We start from the raw sequence: 26,480 nt of genomic DNA, 5'->3' as shown, positions 1-26,480 counted from the left end.
ACATTTTCTCCTTAACAAGTTGAAAATAAAAGTACCAGGCATATATATTTTCAAAATAAAAAATTTTTAGAAATATAGGTAGGGTTAAAAAAAAAATAGGGTTAAGTCAATGACTGTGATATATATAATCATTCTGCCCTTCCAACCCAAGCCCAATCTTAATTCCTTCAGACCTGAGGAGAGCTTTTTTTTTCTTATTTCATAATCCTAGGAGACCAATGTTTGTCAATGGTACTGACTTCATAATCTCTTTCCAGCTTATGTGATATTCTCCACAAGAAAGCCGAACTCTAAAAGTCTGTTTATAAACAATATGAAATTACTACTTGATAAACTATAGAAGGCTTTAATACTTATCCAAAGGAAGAAAGACTCCAAAAACAACAGAAAGAAGATTCAAAAAAGATAAATTCAAGACACTAGTCAATATAGCTGGAGAATGTATTTTTATTCTTGTAGTTTTATACTAGGAAGTCAACATTTAATAATCCATTATTCACAATTGAATTATAAAAATTTTTAATCCTTAAATTGTACATCAATATCCTATGACTCCAAATTTTATCACTCTCCTTCAAGTCTGAAGAAAATGATCATGTAATTTAGTAATTTCTACAGACAGCAAAGTCCCACTGACATAACATTTAGTCTGAAGTCCTACACTCAGATGAGAATTAAGAACAGCCAGTATCTAACTGGCCTGAAACCTGACTGTGTTCCTGGCTCAGGATTCCTGTAGTAAATCTGTAGTCCACACTAAGACACAAAAATAAACTAGGGTGTGTACGTCATATAAAAACTTCACAGTAAAAATAACAAAAATGTTAACAAATTTCAACCATATTACAGTTTCCATCCAATTAGCATTCAAAATGCCTGATTAACTGAATTAAATGCAATTTTTTAAAATGTTTGCCCAGCATTTCAAAATGGTTATGGAGTATAATTTTTAAAATGTCAAAGTATGCTGTACATATTGCACTTTTCTGCTAGGCTGGGCTAGTATCCTCCATGGCAAGATACCAAAACTACTGAATAAAATACACTTTAAAATCATAGGTAATTGATTCATTTCCCTGAAATCATCATCATCATCACCAAAACCTTCCAGGATTTTGTAAGATTTGATTCCTTAAATACAATTTTAAAGTTTAACTTAAGGAGAAAAAAAAAAGACCCCCATATATTTGACTTATTTCCTTTTTTGGTCATTCAGTGACCAAAGAGAATTTTAAACAAATTATGTTTCATGTTTTCTGGCTTAATAAAAAAGCTAAAATTTCTATTATCCAAATTAAGAAAAATTTTACTAATCAGAAGCTATTTTCAAAAGTCTCTGTAATGTCTGTCTGTAGGTTCTCTTAGAACCTTTCCAAACTTTCATAAACAATAGATTTTAAACAATTATGTATTAGAATCAAATTAAGTAAAGAAAACATTTTGCAAAAATAAAATCACTTCCCAATATGCTTGACAGAAACAAGCTATTCATTTTCATTTGTGTTCCATTGAAGACATTACTGAAATCTGTCCAATGGTTTATTTCCAACTGGTCCACTATGAAATTCTTCGGAATGTTTTAAGATTGGCTGTAGCTAGAGTTCTGACTTCCATTTGGACCCTGCTCTCCTTCACTGTTCAAGTGGGGAAGAAAGAGATTTTACACCAATTAAAAGACTCATTTTCAACACCCTAGTAAGCCTACTAAGTTTTAAGGTTATTCGTTGCTATAGCTCTACAAAACAAAGACATTTCCAATTGTAAGATACAGATGTGGAAAAATTAAAGTCCAGAAGACTACATTTGGTTTTATGTTTTTATTCTTATGTAACTTGGTGCCCTCACACATATAGCAAGCATTCTGGAAGTTAGTGTCCATATACACTCAAAAATTTCAATTAGGGTATTTTGTTGTCATTACAGGTATCACTCAACATAGAGATTGTTCTAGACAAATTTCCTATTAAATTATACATGGAAAATCTTATTCCTACTAATAATGAAAATCAAGAAGTGTTCTTCCAAAAAATTATTGTCCAAAGGCATAATAAAACCATATGTGAATACAGCAAACCTTTAAAAATCAGAAATATGGTAATTTCCTGAAAAGCACTGAATATTTAAACACTGAAACTGAAAATACCAGTAACTGTGGCAATAGGATAATTGCCTTATCTTGTCCATCAGCATCTTGCAGCTTCAGGCCCTGCAACTAGTGAAGAATCACTCAGGGAATTTCTGCAAAAAATGCATCCAAAGGTAGCTGTTTGAATGACTGCTTTAAACAGCTCCTTGTAAAAGTATTAATTTTTCCAAATAGTAACCTTAACATACCAGATCTACAAATCAGTCTTAATGTTATATAACTTATTTATTTTTCTTGATAAATGATTAAGATGGGTAGTTTCCCTTCTGATCTTTTTCCCCTAAATGAAATGAACTGATGTACATTGACAGCTGAGAACCACTGAACTTAAATGAATAGATCCCATTAAAAAACAATAAAACACTTAAAACACCCCACAACAAAAAAACCCTTTTAGCACAAGTAACTCATACTTAGCAAAATTATGTCATTATGTGCAATGGATCTGAGTCACTTGAAAGTCAAAATTATTTATCTTTACAGTATCAGATCAATCATCTAAGTTTTTGAAAAATGATACTGAACTTTATCAACAGGGTAACAGCTAGTACTGGGGAGAAAAAGATGGCACAGAGTGAAACTGACATGAACTACTACAAAATTCTTTATCCCTGAATTTTAGATGGACTTGCCTATCCCTGTTCTGTTTAAACTTATGTACAGTATACAGCCATATGTTGAGGGATACCTGTAATAGACCTGCCATTATATCAGGAGAAGTTACTTAACAGATGATCAGATTAATGTAGTTTTAAAAATGAGATGTCTTTAAAATATTAAGTCACAAAAAAACATGTATCAGAAGTTTTAGAAGACATTTTATAAAAACAAAATAGCATAATCTATTAAAAATATGATAATGCCTATGAAATATATAATTAAATAAAATCAACAATTAAAGTCTACAAAGTACCTGTTTGGAGGAGGTTTTGGTTTCGGCATTTTACTAAGAATAGTTGCCATCTCTTTTCTCTCATCAAAATTTTTCCACTGCTCATACAGTTTTAAAATAACCCTGATTATTTCCAAAATCTAGAAGAAAATATTTGAAAAGTTCTCAGAGGCAATATCAAGCACCATATGGTATATAAAGAACACACATTGCATTCTAGACATCATTTAGGAAACAGTGAAAAGATAGTCTCTATCCTTCAGATTAGGTTAGTCAATCCCAGTAAATGTGAAAGCACATGTATGCTAGTCCTATCCTTATCCATCTCTGCAGTTGGTTTCCTTCTATCTACTGATATCTTAAACCAAAACAAAACAGTGAGGTACTAGGAACAAAAGTCTAAATCATGAAAGAGAATACCACTATAGAGCGTGTGTATTCCCAGTCATATCCAACTCTCTGCCACCCAATGGACTGTAACCTGCCAGGCTCCTCTGTCCATGGGATTCTCCAGGCAAGAATACTGGAGTGGGTTGCCATTTCCTCCTCCAGGGGATCTCCCTGACCCAGGGATCCTGCACTGGCAGGCAGATTCCTTACCACTGAGCCACCCGGGAAGCCCTACCACTGCAGAGTACCCGCCTCTAAAACCACTGCTTCAAACAATTTAATGAGAGGTAGTGCACAAAAAACTTTGTTTTGATTCTCTACTAACTACTCTACACATGAGTTAAGGTGCTCAAAAACCAGCAGCTACAAATCTATCAAGTCCAGTTTCCAAATTAGATCTTTCTTTTTCCTCTGAGTAAATCTATCCTTGGACTGATTCTAGAACATTTCAGGGAAAAAAGGTAGAACAAAGGGCAACAATCCATTGTTAGGAGATAGGCTGTGTTAATGGAGCTTACAGTAGTGTTACAGGAGTCACTAGGCAGCTTTTAAAATAATTTTGGCAATTAGAGGCTGCTTTGCAACCAGTCAGCCTCTTAAGTTTACCATTCTATGTGATCCTAAACTGAAGAGAAACATAACCTAAATGGTCAAAACTAATTCTTCTTGCCAACATATTTCTTAACATTTTTTTTTAAAACCAAAAAGTACTCATAGCCTGGCTGACATCATGAAATTTTAGGCACATGGTAAATACATATGACATTAACTTCAAAATGTTCAAGTTTATATTCACTTAAGGGAATTCTAAAGATTACCTTCTCCATATCCACAGAAAGCTCAGCAAACCACTGTCTGGCATCTTTCTGCTGTACAACACAGGCTACATGCAGGCAAGCTGGAGAGAAAATGAGACACAAATTCCATGTTTAACTGCACATGGAGTGTATGGAGTCAGAAAGATATTCATTCACTTACGTGTATTTTATTATATTCTTTTTAAAAATTATACAGATTCATATAACTTATGGATTATATGACCATCCCATCGATTTAATCTTACAGGGAGGAAAAATTACTGGGTGATATATATATATATTTTTTTTAAGGTTTTTGACATCTGCTCTTCATGGTGAACATGAGGTGAGCTAGTCATGGTGCAGTTGCCTTGAAAGTCAGGGCATGTCAGAGAGGAAAAAGTCCACTGAGAAAATTAGCACAGGGGAAGAATCCCTGAACAGTAGTACAAAGTAGTGGTCAAATGCACCCAAAAGCCAGAGTGACAAAAAAACAAACCAGAAAAACCAGCCAATCTATGCAATGATAAATTTCAACGCTACTCTGTTTTGGTATTTCAATTAAAAACAGTGTTGCTTCTGCTTTTTCAAGTCATTAGCATATGATCAAGTTAGGTGAAAACTGGGCACCCTATACAGAATTCAGTGTTGTAATCTAGCAGAGCTGAGGGAATAAAAAATCGAATGAACTATATACAATGCATTTATATATATTACAATACAAACTAACAAAGATAATGAAAGAGCCCAAAGATGACAATCTACATCATAACTTTGCCTACTGTAATTTTTCCCAAGTAGCCTGCCTACCCTCATCCCACACAGGCTTATTAAATTTTACATTCCCTGGTCAGGTTAACCATATGACTTTGTTAAGAGTGACATTCTAGGCAAACAGCAACTCAATGTGAAACAACATACTGGTTGCCCCAAGTTAAAGTTAGAAAGTAGGGCTTTGTCCAAGATGAGCTGAAAGGCCAGAGGTCAGAATTACACAAATAGGTAATAAAAACACAGTGGGAATGCCCTCTCAGGGCCTACACAGAGTAAACCAGGGACAGAGACTCAGGTGAGGCAGGGAGGACGAGGCTGGGGAGCACACCACTGCAGAAGACACCTACGCTGACTGTTCACAAAAGGTGGGAGTGGAACAGAGACTGACAGGTGTATAAATGCTAAGACAAAGCTATGGATTTTATCCAGAAGTTTGGGGATCAAACTGCCAACATCCACTGGAATCATCGAAAAAGCAAGAGAGTTTCAGAAAAACATCTGCTTTTGCTTTATTGATTATGCAGAAACCTTTGACTGTGTGGATCACAACAAACTGTGGAAAATTCTTCAAGAAATGGGCATACCAGACCACCTGACCTGCCTCTTGAGAAATCTATATGCAGGTCAGGAAGCAACAGTTAGAACTGGACATGGAACAACAGCCTAGTTCTGAATAGGGAAAGGAGTACATCAAAGCTGTATATTGTCACCCTGCTTACTGAACTTATATGCAGAGTACATCATGAGAAACGCTGGGCTGGAGGCAGCACAAGCTGGAATCAAGACTGTCAGGAGAAATATCAATAACTCAGATATGCAGATGACACCACCCTTACAGCAGAAAGCAAAGAAGAACTAAAGAGCCTCATGATGAAAGTGAAAGAGGAGAGTGAAAAAGTTGGCTTAAAGTTCAACATTCAGAAAACTAAGATCCTGGCATCCAGTTACTTCCCATTACTTATTTCCCATTACTTCATGGGAAATAGATGGGAAAACAGTAGAAACAGTGACAGACTTTATATTTTTGGGCTCCAAAATCACTGTAGATGCTGACTGCAGCCATAAAATTAAAAGATGCTTGCTCCTTGGAAGAAAAGTTATGACCAACCTAGACAGCATATTAATAAGCAGAGACATTACTTTGACAACAAAGGTCCATCTAGTCAAAGCTATGGTTTTTACAGTAGTCATGTATGGATGTGAGTTGTACCATAAAGAAAGCTGAGCACAGAAGAATTGATGCTTTTGAACTGTGGTGTTGGAAAAGACTCTTGAGAGTCCCTGGGACTGCAAGGAGATCCACCCAGTCCATCCTAAAGGAAATCAATCCTGAATATTCACTGGAAGGACTGATGATGAAGCTGAAACTCCAATACTTTGGCCACATGATTCGAAGAGCTGACTCACTGGAAAAGACCCTAATGCTGGGAAAGATTGAAGGTGGGAGGAGAAGGGGATGACAGAGGATGAGATGGTTGGGTGGTATCACCGACTCAATGGACATGAGTTTGAGTAAACTCTGAGAGTTAGGGATGGACAGGGAGGCCTGGAGTGCTACAGTCCACGGAGTCACAAAGAGTCAGACACAACTGAGCGACTGAACAGAACTGAACTGGGAGGAGCACTGTAAGATTTAATTGGGGCACAAATTCTGTATTTTGAAAAGTTCTTTCCCGCTTAGATTCTAAATCTCAGCACTACTGACATTATGAACTGAACAATTCTTTAAGACTGCCCTATGCAGTGCAGGATGCTTAGCAGTATCCCTGGCTTCTACTCACTAGAAGCCAGGAGCATCTCACTGCAGCTGTCATGACCAAAACCATCTCCAGACACCGCCACATACCCTGTGGGGAGCAACATTAGCCCTGGTTGAAAACCTCTAACCCTGCTCAAGTGTGGAGGACAGACTGACTCTCTGACAACAGGGGTGCTGGAGGCCAATTAGCCAGGAAGGAGACTGCTGTAATACTCTGGATAAAAATGAGAAGATAGCTATGAGATTGCTAAAGAGGGACACAACAGGTGTTGGTTGCCAGCTAGAAATAGGTTATCAAGGGAGATAAAAGAGCCTAACTACTGGGTTTCCAACTAACTAGTCCTATTCATCAACATTACAAAGACATTTAAAAGTATATTTTGGAGCAAACTGTTGAGTTCAGTCCTAATCAAGAGTCTGAGGGAACCACAGTCCAAAAGCATTCGTTTTCTGGCACTTAGCCTTCTGTACGCTTCCCACATGGATCAGTGGTAAGGAATCCGCCTGCCAATACAGGAACCACAGGTTTGATCCCTGGATTGCGAAGATTCCCCTGAAGGAGGAAATGGCAACCCACTCCAGTATTCTTGCCTGGAAAATTCCATGGACAGAGGAGCCTGGTGGGCTACGCTCCATGGGGTCACAAAGAGTCAGACACGACTGAGCACAGCACACACACAGCCTTCTTTATGGTTCAATTCTTACATCCACACGTGACTACTGGAAAAGCTATAGCTTTGACTATATGAACCTTTGTCAGCAAAGTGATGCCCCTGTTTTCTAATATGATGTCTAGGTTTGTCATGGCTTTCCTTCCAAGGAGCAAGCGTCTTTTTATGACTACAATCACCTTCTACAGTGATTTTGGAGGCCCCTCCCCCCAAATCTGCTACTGCTTCCACTTTGCTTTTTGAATGCTGAGTTAAAAAAAAAAAAAAAGGGAGTCTGAGGGCCAGTGAGATGCCAAAGGAAGCATCCAAAAGGCACAAATTGATATAAAGACCAGTTCAGAAGCAAATCTTGGTTGAATAAAGAAATTTAAATGTTTCAACACGTAAGAGTCAGCCGAATCGATGAGCCTGCCCAGGGAAGAACAAAAACAGCATGGATCACAGAGATGTGGCACACAGCCTTCCTACCCATGCAGATCTCAGCATTCCTCCCCACTGAACCCAGATGCCACTTTAGAATCCTTCCAAACACAGGACTTCCAGCGAGCCTCCAGTCCTATAAAAGTATAACCTATTTGCCATCCCTCATGTAAGAAGGCTGAGAAACATAAACATTAAAGGAGTAACTGAATATAGAGAAACCAATGAAAATAAGTCTGAACTGGTAAAAGAATAAGGAGGAAATCAAGACAAGAGTTATGGAAATGAAGACAGAAAGGAAACAGAAGCTAACAAGTGCCTAACATAAGGCAGGCATTATTTAAGAGAAAGCTTGTTTAATTCTTGTAACAAATTTATAGAGTTTTTAGTATTGCCCATGTTTCATAATTAAGGAAACAAACTCAGAAAGGGTTAGGTAATTTTCCCACAAATGTAAATTAAAGGAAGTTTAAACCTAAGACCGTGTGTTCTATTAGTAATTCATGACAGTACTGCCTTTCACAGATAAAACTGACAGAATAGTGGCTAACTTTCCCTCCAGCAAGGCACTAAGGACTACAAAAGCTCCTTTACTTGACCTCTGAGGACTTAACTGGGCTCAGGAAATGAAAGACTTAATTTTATATAAATATTAACTAATGTTAGAAGCCTTAATTCCAAACTTCTCCCCTGAAAAACTCAGATACTGGTTAAAATTATTTTAAGCGATTAAAAAAAAAAACTTACCAAAAAAGGGGGGTGGGGGGAAATAATCCTGATTTGTGACAGTTGCAGTTCATATTATTGAAAGTTCACATGCAAGGAATAGTCTATTACTTCAAGGAACATAAAAACATAAAGCACAATAGAGTGAAATTTCTTTTAGGATGACCTAAATAGGTTTATAATAATTTAGCTAATAAAGGTACACCACGTTTACATACCTAAAGCTATCATGAAAGGAGGATACAGTAGGCAAAGATCCGTTCTGTAGGTATCATTCACTATCCTCCTATAGAAATGTAAATCATAATATTACTGAAAGCAGAACTACTTCATATAATTGTACATTTCCCTCCAGAGAGGGCCAGATTATCCCTATCTGTATATATTTATATCTCTTTTATATTTTTTAACAGACATAAAGGTGAAAACATCAAAGGAAAAAGATGGATACATGAATGTCACAATAAGCCGATTTATTGAATAAAATTACAGCTAAATATATTTAAAATTTTAAAACTTCACAATAAATTTTAATATAAGATAGAAGTTTTTTCTAAAATTAGAAAATCAGTTAGGAAACTAGAAATTATACAAAATATTAATATGTATGTTGAATACCACCCAAAATATTCTGACTAAAGATAACACTTTAAAATTTATTTTACTGAAGTGTAGTTGAAATCAGTGTTCATTTCTGCTGTTCAGCACAGTGATTCAGTTATACATTCCATTACTGTTTAAAGATAAAATCTTAATTTTCATGTAAACAGTCTGTTTTTCTTAAGAATCAAATTTTAATGGAAATATCCATCAAATAAATAAAGATCTTTATCATTTTAGCATTTATTTCAATATAGTTATTAAAATTCAATAAGCAGATATTTCACTCAACATATCTTGGGGCACTGTTTACTTACTTAAAAATGCTAAACTTCATATTTAATTGTCAACCTTCCTAGCTATTCACATGTTACACTATGAATAACTTCTGTTCTAATTACCATGCAAGGGGAAGCAACATGTCTTCTTGGCCCATGTCCTGCACATACTGGAGCAAAGGTCTATAAGGATGATACACTATCAAGCAACAATCCTAGAAACAGTTTAAAAAATGTGCATGTATAAAAACAGATTTATTATAGCACAAAAACCTTATCAATACCCAACTGGTTTTTAATTGTGTATTTCAAAATGTATTTTTTCCTAACTCATGCTTGCTTCCCTTCCCTCTTATTCTCTTAAGCAAGCAGCATGGCAGCCCTAAACTCTACTGTAACAGTGAAGGCAGTGCTCTCTCTGGAATATACCTTGGTAAATCGGTTGGCAGTCAGTCAGCATCCATTCCCTTAGAGACTCAAAGTGTCACATCTGCAACACACTGAAACCTCTTATTAGCCTATAAATCCGTAATTCCCAACTGGTGGAGCAGAATTCTGCCAAAGACATAATCTATCTTTAAATAATCCCACACATATACACAAACTGTGCAAATAATTTACAGTGGTTTACTGTCCTGACTGGTTTGATTGTAATCCTATTATAGTTACTCTAGAACAGAAAACACTTCCCATCCTAAGTAAGATATGCAATTTTACAGGCTTCCAAGAGCATACAGGTGATGATGCCTCTAGGAACTATGGTTTACCATCACATATTACTCAGATGGTTTTAAAATGCACCTCCCTACAATTATTTCTTTAAATTTATGACTTCACTAAATTTGAAAGTAAGTTTTACTCTCTTAATCATAAGGAAGAAATATACTTACCATTAATTCTAAAAGATAGAATTCACATTCTAATACCTGTTTTAAAAAGATTATAAATGTCAACATGAAAGCAAATTAAATTGAGTCTACTTAGTCTAATATAAGAATGTATAGCTATTTATCAAAAGTTTTTACTAAAATGTTTTTAAATCAAGAAAACAATAGCTTATGTCAGAATGAACATATGCTATAAAAAATTACTTTTTACACAATGCATGCAACTGTGATTATGAGACATTTTAATTCTTTTAAGGAAAAGCCAGTCTCATATAAGCATTGTTATTACTTGTTTTTATTTAAAATATCCTGTATAAACTTCAGATTTTACAATACACTTTCCACTCAACAAATGCAAAAATGCAATTATCTCCACTTAAATATCATTCTTGTTACAAATCAATAATAGGAGAGTACTAAAAATGAAACAAAAATACAATTTAAAAAGAGAAAAAAAAAAAAAAACCCTTGCAAGATGGAAAAAGAATATGTCTATTAAAACAGTAACAGAAATTCATCTTTTCCAGAGAGCCCCTGACATCAGTATTATTAAAAAAGCTCCCAATGTGATTTAATGGGCACCCAGGGTTAATAACCACAGCTATACATTATTTTGTTTATGGTAGAATCTGGTTAGCTTTAATTTAGAAATAAAGTCCACATTCTCATACAATGTTAAATTGCCATTTCTAGGAGACTATTCATTTTAATATAAAATGGAGGTATAGTTTATATACACAGCTTTGAGAAATAGTTTTATTTTATACAATATACTTACATGGTTCATCTTATAAGGAAATTCCTTTGGAAAGGCATATGAAAATCTAGTTTTCACTGAAAAAAACAAACAAAAAAATTTAACCTGAGAAAATGGGGAGTTCATTAACACAAAACTTCTTTAATACAGTGTAAAATATTGGTGGTAGAGCTAAATCATTTTTAGTAAGAACTCTTGAGGATGCTTAGAGATGCAGATTTTTCCTCCTTTCTCAGGCAATGGGAAAGACTGAGTGGCAGAAAGCTCTAGGACCCCATCCGAAATAGAATCAGAGTTTCAATGATATATTTACTATATTAAGGCAGGATTCTGCTGCTTAAAAAATAAAGGAAATGGAAAAAAATCAATGGCTTTTATCATTTCTAAAATCTTTTCAGCTCTAGAATGGTATTGCTCTATTCTTTAGTAATTTAGCTTAAAAGAAACACGGGTTGTATATGTGTTCACAAGTATCTATATATTTGTAAATATATACAGTTGACCCTGGGCTTCCCTGGTGGTTCAGACGGTAAAGAATCTGCCTGCAATGTGGGAGACGTGGGTTTAATCCCTGGGTTGGGAAGATCCCCTGGAGGAGGGCCCTGGAGAATCCCCACGGACAGAGGAGCCTGGCGGGCTACAGTCCGTGGGGTCACAAAGAGTCGGACACAACTGAGCGACTAAGCACAGCACAGCTGATCCTTGAACGACACAGATGTGAACTGCGTCTACACACCCGTGGGTTTTCCCAGTAAGTAAGTACTGTATGAGCCAAGGTGCTATATGCAGATTTCTCAACTTAGCAGAGCTGGTGTCCCTATCCCCTGTGTCATTCAAGGTCAACTGTAAATATAAATATTAGAAGAACAATGCAGCCAAAAAAATGTTAACAGTGGTTATCTCTGAGATTCAAGGATTTTTACTGACCTGAACATTCTAAACGTTTTATAATGTGTATATTTTTAATCAAATGATACATTTTAATAAAATCATGAATATACATGCAAAGGTCTCTAGGACTTTCTTCAAAACTACACACACACATACACAGTTACTACTTAGTCACCAAAAAAGTACAGATTAAAAAAAAAAAAAGTACAAATGAAAACACTGTTAATCCTCTATCTCCTCAAAAATGGTAGGAATTGAGTATTCTAACAGCTAATTTAGATAGGTAACATCTGTCAAGATTTGAAATCTTAAGCCATTTAAACTTGACATTAGGAATTATCTACCTAACCTTCCCTTTCCTCTCCTTTTAGTTATTAATAATTTAAAAATTATCACCTATTAAAGTTTCTAAGATTTTAAAATCCCTCTCTGCTTCTTTTGTTTTTAAACGAATTTTTTGGCCAGGCTGCATGCCATGTGGAATCTTACTTCCCTGACCAGGGACTGAACCTGGGCCCCAGCGGTGAAAGCTCCGAGTCCTAACCACTGATCCTCCGGGAAACTCCTGGTGGCTTTTGAATTGTGATAAAATATACATTACATATAATTTACCATCTTTATGGGCTTCCCCAGTGGCACTAGCCGTAAAGAACCTGCCTCCCAGGACCAGAGACATAAGAGACAAGGGTTCAATCCCTGGGTTGGGAAGATCCCCTGGAGAAGGACATGGCAACCCACTCCAGTATTCTTGCCTAGAGAATCCCATGGACAGAGAAGCCTGACGGGCTATGGTCTACAGAGTCACAAAGAGTTGGACATGACTGAGTGTACGCACGCACGTACACTTCATCTCCAAAACTCTTTCTCCTGCAAAACTGAAACCCCGTATTCATTAGATAACAATGCCCCCTTTTTCTCCCTCCCTCCAGTCCCTGGCAGCCACTATTCTACTTTCCATCTCTATTAATTTGATTACTATAATTACCTCATGTAAGTGGAATCACACAGATTTACCTTTTCCTGACTGGCTTATTTCACCTATCATAGTATCCTCATGCCGTATCACATGAAAAACTTCAAATTTTGTCCATCGACTTACACTCAAGCTCTCCTCCAATTCATCTTACATAATTCTGCCAGAATCACTTCCCAACACACAATTCTGGAATCACCCTCATGTTGAAAAAACAGCAATGAGAGGTACCATCACTGACAACAGAACAAGCTACAGATTCCTCAACGAAGGCCATCTATTATCTGGCCTTAGTCAGGTAGTGCTATTTTCCCACTATTTCTTTACTCACTATTCGCCGAATGTAACTCATTAGCTTTCCCATATATTTATTAACTGAACTGTTCAATGTTCCTAGATTGTCTTTCCCCTGTGTTTCCTTGGGTACAAATTCTTTATCAAACTCTATTTAAGTCTTTTTGGATTAATCTAACAAGTCATCTTTTCCCATGTAAAACATTCACTGCATCCTCTGTTACTCTTTTATGCCACTTATTTTCTTCTGTATTAGTATTTCTATATTGATGTCTTATTTTCTTGTCCTTAAATTCTTTGTACTTATTTATCTATCTACCACTGCATTCAGTATGGTGTTTTCCAGTGATAATTGATGCTGCTGTTGATGAACATGATGACAGTCACAAGTTTACTGAGTATTGTGGGGTGAATAATGTCCCTCCCCCCAAATTTACATTCTGAAGCCCTAACCCTCAATCTGACTATATTCTGAGACAGAGCATTTAAAGAGGCAATTAAGGTTAAATGAGGTCATAAGCATGGGGCCTTAATTCTGTAGGAGCGGTATCCTTACAAAGGAAGAAACACTAGGGATGCACACACAGAGAAAGGGGCATGTGAGGACACTGCAATAACGTAGGCATCTGCTAGCCAGGACAGGCCTCAACAGAAACTGACTTGTTGACACCCTAATCTTGGATTTCCAGCTTCCAAAATCCTGGGAAAATAAATTTCTGCTGTTTAAACCATGTAGGCTCTGGCATTTTGGTATGGCTACCCTAGCAAACTACTAATAACACATTGAGCAAAGCATGGTCCTAAAAGATTTATTGATATTCACTTATTTGATCCTCTCAACAACCCTATGACATAGATGTTATTAATATACTCATATAACAGAGAGGTTATATTTTGCTTAATTTGCATGTCAAAAGCACTGAAGTTGAAATCTGAAACCTAAGCTGTCTGGGCCATATAATACACTGTAAAATTTATGACATAAATAAAATAGAGTAAGTGCCCCATTCATTGGTAAAACACTCTTATGAGTATGCTTTTAAGCCTTTGCAAGTCAAATTAAAAAAACAACCTTGGACATAGGTATTTTACATTTTTTAAAATATACACCTTCTAAAAAATCTGGATAACAGAGACTAAAGAAAGAAGAAATTAAGGCACCTATAATCTACTCAGAGATGAGAACTGCTAATATTCTGGTAGATTTCCTTGCAGTCATTTTTCAATTTTTTAATAATACTGATTTTCTAGATGACAATTTAATACTTCATCAATGGGATACATTTGGTATATTAAGTTCTATGGCAACACTGATTATTACTCTTCTATCCTCAAAATAAGACATGACATGAAAAAGATTCAATTATATTAATACATTCTTTTCAGAAAGGGGAATGACCCCAAAATATGAAACCTTGGCTCAGAAACTTAAAACACCTTCTGCCTCTTCTGTGTAAGATCACAGGAGGAAAAAAAAAATTAATTATCTTTTGTTAGGCAATATCTTTTGGCTTAACCTAGGGAGATGGAGCACAAGATAATATTGGTATTACCTTATGTACAGTACTTTACAGTGTTGTTTCCTTTAATTCCATCACTCACAGGTAGATAAACCCCATCTTTTTAGATAAAAAACTAAGTCCAAAAGGTAGAGCAACTTGCTCAAGGGTACACAGCTGCTGCTTAGACCCAAACTGGTGCTTAGAATCAGCTCTAGGACTAGGGAGTCAGCATATTTTCCTGCACCATACTTTTCCATGTGGAGGAAAAACACATCATCTCCATCAAAGACATAATTACAATTGCTAAAGAAATAAGTTTATTTCACCCACAAGAGTAACACAATAGCTAGTCATTATGGAGCAATAAAGTATAATAAAATTGAAAAATAAAAATTTCCTTTACCCTATTTATAAAATTAAGAGCCATAGAACTGATGTTTTTAGATCAATAGTAACTATCCATTTTTAGTATTCAAAGTAATAACCTCACCTCAAGAGTTTTAATAGACCCAACTAATCTCTCATAGCTCTCATAAACTGCAAAACATCTATGTCCTATGGAGCCTTCTTCAGAATTACAATTTTAAAGCAGGATTTAATTTTTGCACTTACATACAGAAGTAGCAGCAGCAATCAATCTTGTATTTGAGACTACTCCAAATTCCTAGACAAAAGTAAATGAGACTAAATAAGTACATAGTAACCCAATGAACCTAAGTATATCTGAAGTCTATTAAAACAGAGTATTTCCTATGTTTCTCTGATGTTTGCAAAGGAATGATGTACTTAAGTATCTAAATTTATGACCTTTCTTTAAAATTAAACACAAATGCTTAAATACTTTTATAATTTATTATTACTGGAAGGTACCAAAGTAGATAGCATGGTTGGTAAATCATCTGCCTGCAATGCAGGAGACCTGGGTTCGATTCCTGGGTCGGGAAGATCTCCGAGAGAAGGAAATGGCAACCCACTCCAGTATTCTTGCCTGGAGAATCCCACGGACAGAGAAGACTGACAGGCTACAGTCCACAGGATCGCAAGAGGCAGACATAACTTAGCAACTAAACCACCAAAGTAGAAACCAAGCCCTAAAGTGATAGTGCCAGATTTCTGTACTCAAATTCATTTCCATGGCATGGCGTTAAGACTTTGGACATCAGTTCCTATTTCTTCTTTGAACTTAATATGTCACTGTTATAGAAATAACTAAAAAGTATGAGGTGATCCACCTTACATAGTCTTAATTAATTTGTAGCTAACCTTATAAAGTCAAATGCTTGTTTTCTTTTTTTTTTTTTTTCCTGGCTGCACCATACAGCCTGCAGGATCTTAGTTCCCTGACCAGGGATCCAACCCAAGCCCTTGGCAGTGACAGTACGGAGTCCAAACCACTGGACCACCAGGGATTTCCCCAAAGCTTCATTTTAAAACTGAAAAATCAAGACTTGGTTCCTTAGTCAAAAAAAGAAACTACTAGAGCCTGTCCAAAAACCTTCAACCTCCATCCTTATCTAATAGTGTGTTTGAACCCATGTATGCCTGTAGTATATATTTCATATAAACCTCAAGCCATATCTAATAGTGTGTTTGAACCCATGTATGCCTGTAGTATATATTTCATATAAACCTCAAGCCATAATAAATGAAACTGTAATTTAAATGCCTGAGACATTTTCTTAAATGACATTTCAATATAGTTCTCACACAACTGAAAAAAACACAGAAAGATTTGGTCAAAGTTAAAAGATTTTTTTTAAATGCTATAACCAAATATGAAAGAATACATCATCTTCCAGGATAATTCTACACAAAATTCTTCAAGCAAAAACTTTCACTTAGTAAATTGTAAGAGTTCTATTCAGTAAATCATGTAACAAAAGATATCTAACAAAGAAGACAAATTAAAACTCTAAGTTAATCTACAAGAAGTTTAGAAGAAGAAGTTTAGAAGAAGTTTACAAGAAGTTTAGAAGAAGATTTTTGTCTTGGTTTCCCATACTGGTTGTCCTTCGGATACATATAATTATATGGTAATATTTGGAAAAGCCACCCCATAACACAGGCATTTTATAAACACCTTCTTTTCCATTAAAGAACTTAAAAACAGAGTTGGTTCTACCTCCTTAAATTACCACTTACAATTAAATTCCATTCAGTATTCAGAAATACAATTACTATTCTAAACACAGCATCTAAAAATAGAAACATAATATAAAAGATTCATATTACTAAAGATTACAATGGATTATTATAAAGACCAGTTAATTATATCTGCTTTACTATCTGGATTTTAGCTGAGCTCTCTCAGAAATACTGTAAAGGTTAAGTAAGGTGAACAGAGATTCGGTCTCAGCTGAAAGTTTCCATCTCTCTTCTCTTGCCCTCACCCAAACCATTCTTCATTAGAAAGCACGTAACAGCTGTAACCACCCCAATGCTTGCTTTCCCTACAGCCCACTAGGCAGCCCATCAGGAGGCAAGAAGGGAAGACAGCAGAACACAGGAAGCACAGAGAGGAAACGGAAGAACATTCTCAGGCTACAGTAGACAAGCTGTAGCATTTATGGAATACACCTTAGTGCCAAACAATAAATGTCTTAGAGGCAGAAGATATTTCTTTGATCCTATACAAATTTCAATATTTTACATAAATCACCATCTGTTATTATTTTTACACAGGTAATATGAAAACTGGGACGGATTAGGCAATATACATTGACTGTACTTTGATGAAGAAAAGTATTTCATACCTCTACTTTGGATGCCAAAAACACACATGTAGGAGCCATTAATACAGGATCTATACTTTTCAGAGAATACCTAAAATATGATTAAATGAAGTTAAAGATCATTCATACAAAAAACATACACGAAAACATTTCTTATTGAAAATATTTATATGGGAAAAAAAGAACAACTCTGGCAAACACATGATTCACTTATATAAGGTCATCAACATTAGATAAGGGTTTAAAATACACATAAAAATATTTCCAAAATAACACATCCCTACCTTGCATAGAATCTCTTGAAATAGACCGTAGCAGTGGCAATAACTTGTTGTCTTAATTTAAGATGTTCACCTAATGCTTGGATAACTAAAAGAGAATAAAGTTAAATGTATTTCTGATATAGTTAACATTTAACAATAATTTCTATGCGGTTAAATGATGACTATATTGATTTTAACAAAGAGAAAAACCTATACATGTTGTACAGTTCTACTTGGATCACAGTGATCTAGTACTAGGGCTGCAAATTTGTTTAAAAATATATAGCTACACATAAACAATAACAAAAAAACAGAAATTGTCTCACAGTAAAAACTATTCTTGAATCAAGGAGATTGAATGATTATTTCCCTTCTACCTGCTAAGTGTTTTCAATGTTTTTCATATTATTAGACACCTATCAGCATTATAACTACATAATAAAGTTTATAAAAAACCCAGAATGAATCCTCAAAACTACAGAGAGGTAGTTTTGCAATAAGAGTGGACAGAGTGTAATAAAGATTCTGTAACAAAGCTATCATGTGGCAGAACAAGGATCTTCTAACTCTAAATCCTAAAGCAAACTTGTAAAATAGGAATGACCAATACAGGATGCCAATCCAAATAATTATTTATCCTTAAAGAACTTTGCTTTAGCTATCTTAAATTAAGTTTAATGATACATTATAAAAGCTTTGGGAAATTAATACTTTTGGACTGTCTTGAGTGTCTCTGACATGTAAGAGTCACAGAAGACTTTAACTCACTTTTTTTTTCTTAGTCCTACGTAAAATAAGTCTTTATTTTTTTTTCCCCATTTATTTTTATTAGTTGGAGGCTAATTACTTTACATCATTACAGTAGTTTTTGTCATACATTGAAATGAATTAGCCATGGATTTACATGTATTCCCCATCCCAGTCCCCCCTCCCACCTCCCTCTCCACCCGATCCCTCTGGGTCTTCCCAGTGCACCAGGCCCTAGCACTTAAAATGATATATAAATTGTAAAAAAGTACATGCAAATAAAAATGTAAAATAGGGACTAAAACAGTACATCACAAATTATTACAGAAAAACATTTAATTCAGAGGTAACCAACTGCACTATTTCAACCAATTAAAAGAAAAGTTTACCATTTGTAAAAAATATCTGTAATTTCCAATACTCTTCTTCTGAGAGAAACTTTAAATCCTTTTGGCGTTCCTTCAACAGATCTTGTTTATCCAAAATCCATTGTAAACTAAAAAAGGCAGAGATTGACATTCTACAGAAAATTCACTCACAAAGTTATATAAAATATTCTAAGATTGAGCAGGCAGCTAATATTGTGAGAAGTACAGAATACAAGTAACCTTTAAAAACAATATTTTTCACATTTCTTGGAACATTGACACTAAGAATGGCCTCACTAATAAATGTATATATGCCCTAAAAAAAATCTGCTCTTTTATCCCTTCCTTCTCAGTCTATTGATCTGTCTCTCCCCACCCCTACCTCATCACCATTCTGGTGCGTTTCATTGATTCTAAGACTGAAATCAAGAGGCATCTTCAGTGGTGCCGAGCATTTTTAATAGGCAGTAATATTTACACTTTTAGTGACAAATAAAGAAATTATTTGATACCATTTGATGGTGCCTAAGATTTGAAGTATATCTTTTCTCAGTTGTTCATAAGTAACTAGAGTATACTACTTCACAAATTCATGTTAAAAGCTGCTTCAGAATTTATTTTACCAATAGTCTCCTCCTCCTGCCTACTCTATTTTTAAATAGACAGGCAATTGTCATGATCCCACAAAATACTCCACAACATGCTTTTGTCACTCAGTATGTCTTGAAAGTTTTATGTCAGTGAATTTGTCATTTAGCATCCCTTTAAATTGCTGCATGTCATTATGATGGATCATTATTTAGTTAATCCTTACTGCTAGGCATATAAGTTATTTTTTTCACTGTTACAAGTAAGGCTTTAATGAACATCTGTAATTCACCCTTGTATATTTGATTAATATATGGAATAATTTCTTAAAAGTAGAACTAATGGGGCAGTTCTGCTGGTAATTTTGATATGCATTGTCAGCTTGCCTCCCATAGCAGTATCCATTCACATAAGTGACATGAGTGTGTCATAAGATACTTGACCCAACAGGTTACCACCTATCTTTTAAATAATTTACAACTTTAAGGCAAGTTAGCATTTCACTATTTAAATTTACTTCTAAGGTAAAACACTCTTCCATGCCTTTATTGATCTAATACAGTTCTTTGCACACTGTAATTCTAACATGACCATTTTTCTAATAGGATGGTCATCTTTTTTATGATTCAGATAGTCTTATGATCTAAAATTTATATATTATGGATTAAAAAATCATTTTTGTCAAATATGCTCTAGACATTCCCCAAGTTTAGCATGATTTCTCAATATTTAATGATTTGTGATACAGAAATCTGAATCATATATTTATTCAAATTTATTTACATTTAACTTCGATTTTATGTTTGTCACACATGGGAAGAAGGCCTTCCCTGACACAAAATGACTTATAAAAAAATTTCCAGTTCAGTTCACTCAGTCGTGTCCGATTCTTTACCGCAGAATGCCAGGCCTCCCTGTCCATCACTAACTCCCAGAGTTTACCCAAACTCGTGTTCATTGAGTCGGTGACGCCATTTAACCATCTCATCCTCTGTCACCCCCTTCTCCTCCCGCCCTCAATCTTTCCCAGGATCAGGGTCGTTTCAAATGAATCAGCTCTTTGCATCAGGTGGCCGAAGTATTGGAGTTTCAACTTCAACATTATTTCCACATATTTTCTAATACCCCTAAGGCTTTTTTCTTTCAGTTTTTGTGATCCATCTGGAAACTGATACAGGGTATATAAAGTAAGGATCCAGCTAAATGTTTTGTTAAATGGTTATTCAAATGTCATCAGAATTTCACGGCGTGTAATTCTATCATTATATTTGGATCTTCTTTATAATTTCTTATTTTTAATTTGTTTTTCTTGTTCCTACGCCAAGCTATTTTAAAATATATTGTGCTTAGCCATTCAGTCATTTCTGACTCTTTGCAATCCATGAACTTTAGCCTGCTAGGCTCCTCTGTCCATGGGATCTTTCAGGTGAGAATACTGGAGTGGGATGCCATGTCCTCCTCCAGAGGATCTTCCCAACACAGGGATTGAACCCACATCTCCTGTCTCCTGCATTGCTGGTGGATTCTCTACCCTCTGAGTCACAGGGAAAGTCATGTTATTTTAAAACATATACGCTCAGTTGTTCAGTCATGTCTGACCCCTTGCAACCCCATGGACTGTGTAGCCCACCAGGCTCCTCTGCCCATGGGGCTCTCCAGGCAAGAATAATGGAGTGGGTTATCAGTCCCTTCTCCAAATTTAAAACATACAAAATCAAGTAATAAAAATCTGGTATGAAAAAAACTTCTTGCTACTATTCTTCAGAAGATTTCTGGCAGTTCTATTATAATTATGTATTATTCTAAAACACAAACTTTAGAATAATTTTATCACGTCCCCAAAAAGGAAATTCACACAAAATTTTGTTTGGGATTGCATTATATTTAAAGGTCAATTAGGGAGAAATTATACCCTTACAATGCTAGCACTCAACTTCATTTATTAAAATCTTTATGTTCTCCACAGAATATAAACATTTTTCTTCTATAGGTCTTACACATTTAAACTTATTCTTGAGTATTTTATATTTTGTTACACTGTAAATTATTTTTTTCCATCAACATTAAAAGAACATTTTCAAGTTTTAAATTTTCTAACTGGTCATTTTATCAAACCTTTATTATTTCTAATAATGCTTCAATTAACTGAATTTTCTGGTTAATTTTATCTCCTTGTATTTATAATTTCGTCATGTTTCATGATCCTACTAATTGGGCTTCCCTAGAGGCTCAGGGGTAAATAATCCACCTGCAATGCAGAACACGCAGGAGACCCGGGTTCCATCCCCGAGTGGGGGAAGATCCCCTGGAGAAGGGCATGGCAACCCAGTCCAGTATTCTTGGAGAATGAATGAACTGTCCATGGATAGTCCCATGGACAGAGGAGCTTGGCAGGCATCAGTCTACGGGGTCACAAAGAGACACGACTGAAGCACAAGCATGAGCATCCTACTAACTACATTAATAGTAGCATATTCAGGACCACCTGAAAGAGGCATCCTAACTTTCCTAATGTTTCACCATTAAACAGCCCCTAATGTTTCACCATTAATGCTCTGATATGTATTCATGACGTAACCATCCTATTTCTGTTTTAGTAAGAGCTTTAGTCAAGAATGAACATTAAAAAAAAAAAGAATGAATTTTATCAGGTGTCTTTTTAATGGCTTCACTGTTTACTAACAGATTTCCAAAACTGACTAATTTCTACAATAAAATCAGCGTCATTTTTTATACTTTTAATGTAATGTGGGACTCTGTTTGGTAGTAATTTATATTTACATCAATATTCAAAAGTGACCATCGTTAGTGCTACACTTGCTAGATTTCTATCTGTTACCACGGCCTCCAGAGAGCTGGAAACCTTTTCCTGTGAGTCGGAACAACTTTAATGGCAGATCCTCTTGGAAGTGGGTAAAAATGAACCTATGAAATAATGTGGGCCTGGAGCAATTTTTAAAGTAGCTCTCTGATAACTCTGTTTTGACTTTAAAATTTACTTTGAAAATGGAGTTAACCCAAAGGTACATCTGTGATTCCTTACTTTTCTCATCCCTAATTGCGTATTTCTCTATCACCAACTGGATGGACATGAGTTTGAGCAAGCTCCAGGAGTTGGTGATGAACAGGGAACCCTAGCTGTGCTACAGTCCATGGGGTCACAGAATCGGACACGACTGAGCCACTGAACTGATTGTTCCTTTTCCCCGATACTCAGTAGCACAGTTTAGTCTACTGTTTTGATTTTCCCTTCCAAGAGGCAGCTCTTATAATTTGACTATTTTTTCCTTTTCAATATCAGTGTTACCTTTATTATGCCTGTTTTTCTTAGGTTTATTTCACTGTTTCCTTTTTAATATTCCAAAGTAAAATATATAATTTTTATTCTTTGTCAGTTATTCAAGATGTTAACTTTCTTATAAATTTGGCTTTGGCCACATCCCACAGACATGAATATATATGAATCTCATTATACTATTTCCTAGATAATATGTAACTGTATTTTAGATTTCCTCTTTGATATAGTAAAGTATCCAGAGTTGGTTTTGTAGTTTTATTTTTTTTTTGTAGTTTTATTTTTTGTTACCTGTTCATTATTTCAGTCAACCAGCAAATGTCTAGTGTCCTTCTAGTTTTACTGCACCATGGTCAAAGAATGTATTGTGTTCTACTTAACTTCCTGAAAAATACTAGAGTGTCTGTTTCAAAATCATCAATTTCTTCTCCACAGTCATTTCAAATATTTAAAAAGATAAATTCCATAAACAACTCTTTTAAAGTTTTTCTTCACAGCATGCAGAATGGAAGACAAACCAGTTAACACCACATATTCTCAAATTTAAAATTACACGATTGCAAGAGTCACCATTATTTCCTATGTTACTGAGGGGAAAAAACCTGCCATGCTGATGGCAGCAATGTTAGCCATTTTTTAACTGCTGATAGCAGCAGTTAATGTTCAAGGGCAATTTAAAGCCATGAAAAATCATATCAATCTTCCTCTTTCACTAAAATCACCTAAAACAATGGCCTTCGTAATATTTTTGTTTTTCCTGAACTGATTGTCTTGTTCATATTTGTTACCTTTTGCACATCAGGGACTCCATGATTCCCAAAGGATCTGAGTAAGACAAAGTGGCCCCTTCCTCCAGGACTATTTGAATAGGGAGGCAAGGATAGTTTTCAAAACAGCACGTTTAACATTATAATTTTATATTTGAAAAGTGAAAAAATAATTGATTTTATAAAATAGATCCTGGCCTCCTTTTAATAAGCCAACAGGAAATGAAGGCATAATGAGAAGACTTATCAAAGGGTCGAACTTCTTTTTTTTTTTAAGTCGAAAAAAGGCTGTAACTTCTGATAATTAACAGCTGGATATCTGTCAATTCTTTCAGCTTCTTTCAAAGTTTACCAGAATACTACTTCTTCACTACCGAAATTTTCCATATTTTAATTTTGCCCAAGCAAATATTTCAGTCAGTGAACACAGTGCAAATTAAATATGATCGGAAGTAAAGCTTCTACAGCCTTTCATCTCCACAGAACCACTTATAGCAAGAAAACCTGCTTTTCTGAAAATAGGTTTTAAAGCCCATTGTTTTTTTTCTAGTGCGAACGGCTAAAATACCAATTGAATAATATAGGAATCCATCCTCACACTCAAAATTTAGTTACTTATGCTCTCTTGGCATGAAAAATTACTTACACTAAGATACCATGGGGTGCTGTTCGTCTTTCAACTATACACTGCACAGCCTACTCAGAGTTCAACTAGTCCCATCACTATCTACCTATCTGCTTACACAAATGTATTTAGGGAGAAATGTTTTCAATATTACCCTAGTTCTTCCACGGTACAGAGGTCAACAAAAACTTATTCATGAAAACACGTTAAAGATCTTCGTAAAGTCTCTAGAAAATACACTTTTAAAACAAAACATGAGACACAGACTAACGAAATGGACAAATGTTGAGAGTCCTTGACCTCTACCTTACAAACATTAAAAACCATATAGGCTTAGAGACAGTGGCAGAATGCGGTTCATGAGCAGAAACAAGCCTGACTCCCTCCTTTCCTTGGAGTAATATTAATCCACTCAACACACAAGAAGAATGGCAAAAGACTACTGATGCCAACCTACTTTACAAATATCAGGCGAGCGCGAACCACAACCGTCCTGAGCAGCCAACCTCACAGTTTGGAACTGTGTCACATTTCCCATACCTGTGCCCATCCCAGATCCCAACCTTCGCCAGCCCCGCCTCTCCCCTGCCCCCAACCTCGGCCTAGCTAAACCAAGAATGAGAAGCTAAAACTCTCGAACATCCCTTCTCCGGAGATTCAACCCCTCTTACCCACCCCCGCCAAGAAATTTTCTACCCCTCCGAAACCCGGCCAACGGGACGCGGTGAGGGGAGTCGCCGAAGAAAAAGCACATCCCGCCTCCGGCCGCTGCCGCCGCCTCCCGGGAGCCTCCGCGGCGCTCGGGACAGGGGCCGGGATCCAGGCCAAAAGGAGTCGCAGGCCCCGTACACCCAGCACCTCCAAGAGCCAGGCCCGGAAAAAACGGAAGATCACTTACTAGTGGGAGCTCTGCCAAAAGTTCCCTGCCATGGAACACAGCTTGCCCTGATAAAAAAGCACCAGCCGGCGGAACGGCCCGCGGAGCGACCATAGACCCAACCCTCCCGGTCACCGCGCTCCTTGATCTGATGGGCTCAGCTCCGCTCCGCGGCGGCGACGGTGAGAGGAAGAAGATAGCACCCTATTCTCCTTGACGCCGGCCGGCAACACTCTGCTGTATAAACCAGTTCCTACGGATAAAAGTTCCGGCCCGCCCCGCGATAGCGGAGGAAGGAGGCGGGGAGGAGATACCCCTTGAGCACACTGAGAAAGGAGACGGGAACTGACTCTAATGAAATCTCGCGGCAGTTGGGAGAGTCTCGCGAGAGTTTTCGTTATTTCCGGCCTAGAGCCCGCGCGGCTCGGGTATCTGTGGTCGGTCCAATTCACGGGAAAGGGATGGCGTGGGGAAGTCGTCCCTTGTTCGGTTTTACGTTACTCCATCTTACAGGCTTCCAAGGCAGCACAGTGGCTTTGTATTAAAGTATACGACTTCCTGACCTTTGTTCTTTCTCCTGTGTTTGGAAAGAGAAATAAAGGTAATTTTGGCCTCAGAGGGCTTCCCTTGTGGCTCAGCTGGTAACGGATCCAGCCGCACTGCGGGAGACCTGGGTTCGATCCCTGTGTTTGGAAGATCCCCTGGAGAAGGGAAAGGCTACCCACTCCAGTATTCTGGCCAGGAGAACTCTATGGACTGTATAGTCCGTGGGATTGCAAAGAATCGGACACGACTGAGCGACTTTCACACTTTCACTTGGCCTCAAAAACCTACCAAGCCAAATACGTTCTTAATGGAGTTCTTTTGGAATGAAGTGACTGCAAAACAATGCAAAAAGAGATCACGACAAATTACTAGAGGCTAGGAGATTCAGGTCCCTTCCTTCTGTGAACTTCTAGGCAGTTTACCAGAATGCCACATAGAAATACTTCCTGTGTGCAACCTGGTTTCTGCTTCCTACCCAGAACTCCAGCATCTAAATGTCCAGCATCTCTCAGTTTTTCAGTGGCCGTGCAAGTCAGGGGCATAACAGCTTAGGCTTCATTAGTTTCAAGGTAAATCATCTTTGAGAGACCCTATAAATGTAGGTTGAATTGAATTGGCTTGAACCAAAAGCTAGTTTAGAGTATCTCTGGTGGAATGCAGCAATTTACAAAAGCTGTTAAAATATTTAAATACCTCAGCTTATCTGGAGGCAGAAGGTGATGAGCCATGTAAGTTTGCTGGGTTTTTTTTTTTTTTCTCCTCTAATACTTAAAAAGAAATTTCCTTTATAAGTTTAGGAATATTCTTTCTCAGTCCTTACTACACATATAATTTGAACTCACTGAAATTAAATCAGTCTAAAGATCACCTAGAGCCAGACATCTTGGAATGTGAAGTCAAGTGGGCCTTAGAAAG

At 36.4% G+C, this 26,480-nt stretch overlaps 1 protein-coding gene across 2 annotated transcripts; it reads right to left on the bottom strand.

The window, feature by feature from the left end:
• Positions 1-429: 429 nt before the first annotated feature.
• CCNC (cyclin C) lies at positions 430-25,360 on the bottom strand. 2 transcript variants are annotated; one of them, XM_020892359.2, is made up of 12 exons: positions 25,041-25,355; positions 18,889-18,995; positions 17,774-17,858; positions 17,511-17,580; positions 15,370-15,421; positions 11,119-11,174; positions 10,344-10,379; positions 9,577-9,668; positions 8,794-8,861; positions 4,247-4,326; positions 3,060-3,178; positions 430-1,634 (listed from the first exon to the last, which is right to left on the bottom strand). In XM_020892359.2, the coding sequence occupies exons 1-12, from the start codon at positions 25,070-25,072 to the stop codon at positions 1,580-1,582; spliced, it is 852 nt and encodes a 283-aa protein (XP_020748018.1). In that variant the 5' UTR covers positions 25,073-25,355; the 3' UTR covers positions 430-1,579. The 2 variants fall into 2 exon arrangements, with proteins under 2 accessions (XP_020748018.1, XP_020748019.1); XM_020892360.2 differs by lacking the exon at positions 430-1,634 and adding an exon at positions 1,803-2,238 and having other exon boundaries at positions 25,041-25,360.
• Between the last annotated feature and the right edge of the window lie 1,120 nt (positions 25,361-26,480).

The sequence above is a fragment of the Odocoileus virginianus genome, chromosome 19 (genome assembly GCF_023699985.2).
Source record: "Odocoileus virginianus isolate 20LAN1187 ecotype Illinois chromosome 19, Ovbor_1.2, whole genome shotgun sequence".
Classification (NCBI taxonomy): Eukaryota; Metazoa; Chordata; class Mammalia; order Artiodactyla; family Cervidae; genus Odocoileus; species Odocoileus virginianus.
The sequence above is the reverse complement of the archived record's forward strand: the minus strand, read 5'-3'. Positions and strand labels throughout refer to the sequence as shown.

Excerpts from the sequence above, each read along its gene's own strand:
- CCNC (XM_020892360.2), bottom strand. The coding sequence starts at position 25,072 with ATGGCAGGGAACTTTTGGCAGAGCTCCCACTA. Across the intron at positions 17,859-18,888 it reads ACAGATATTTTTTACAAATG|TTATCCAAGCATTAGGTGAA; the intron begins GTAAACTTTTCT and ends ATTCTCTTTTAG. Across the intron at positions 11,175-15,369 it reads TGCTGCTGCTACTTCTGTAT|TGAAAACTAGATTTTCATAT; the intron begins GTAAGTGCAAAA and ends TGTTTTTTTCAG.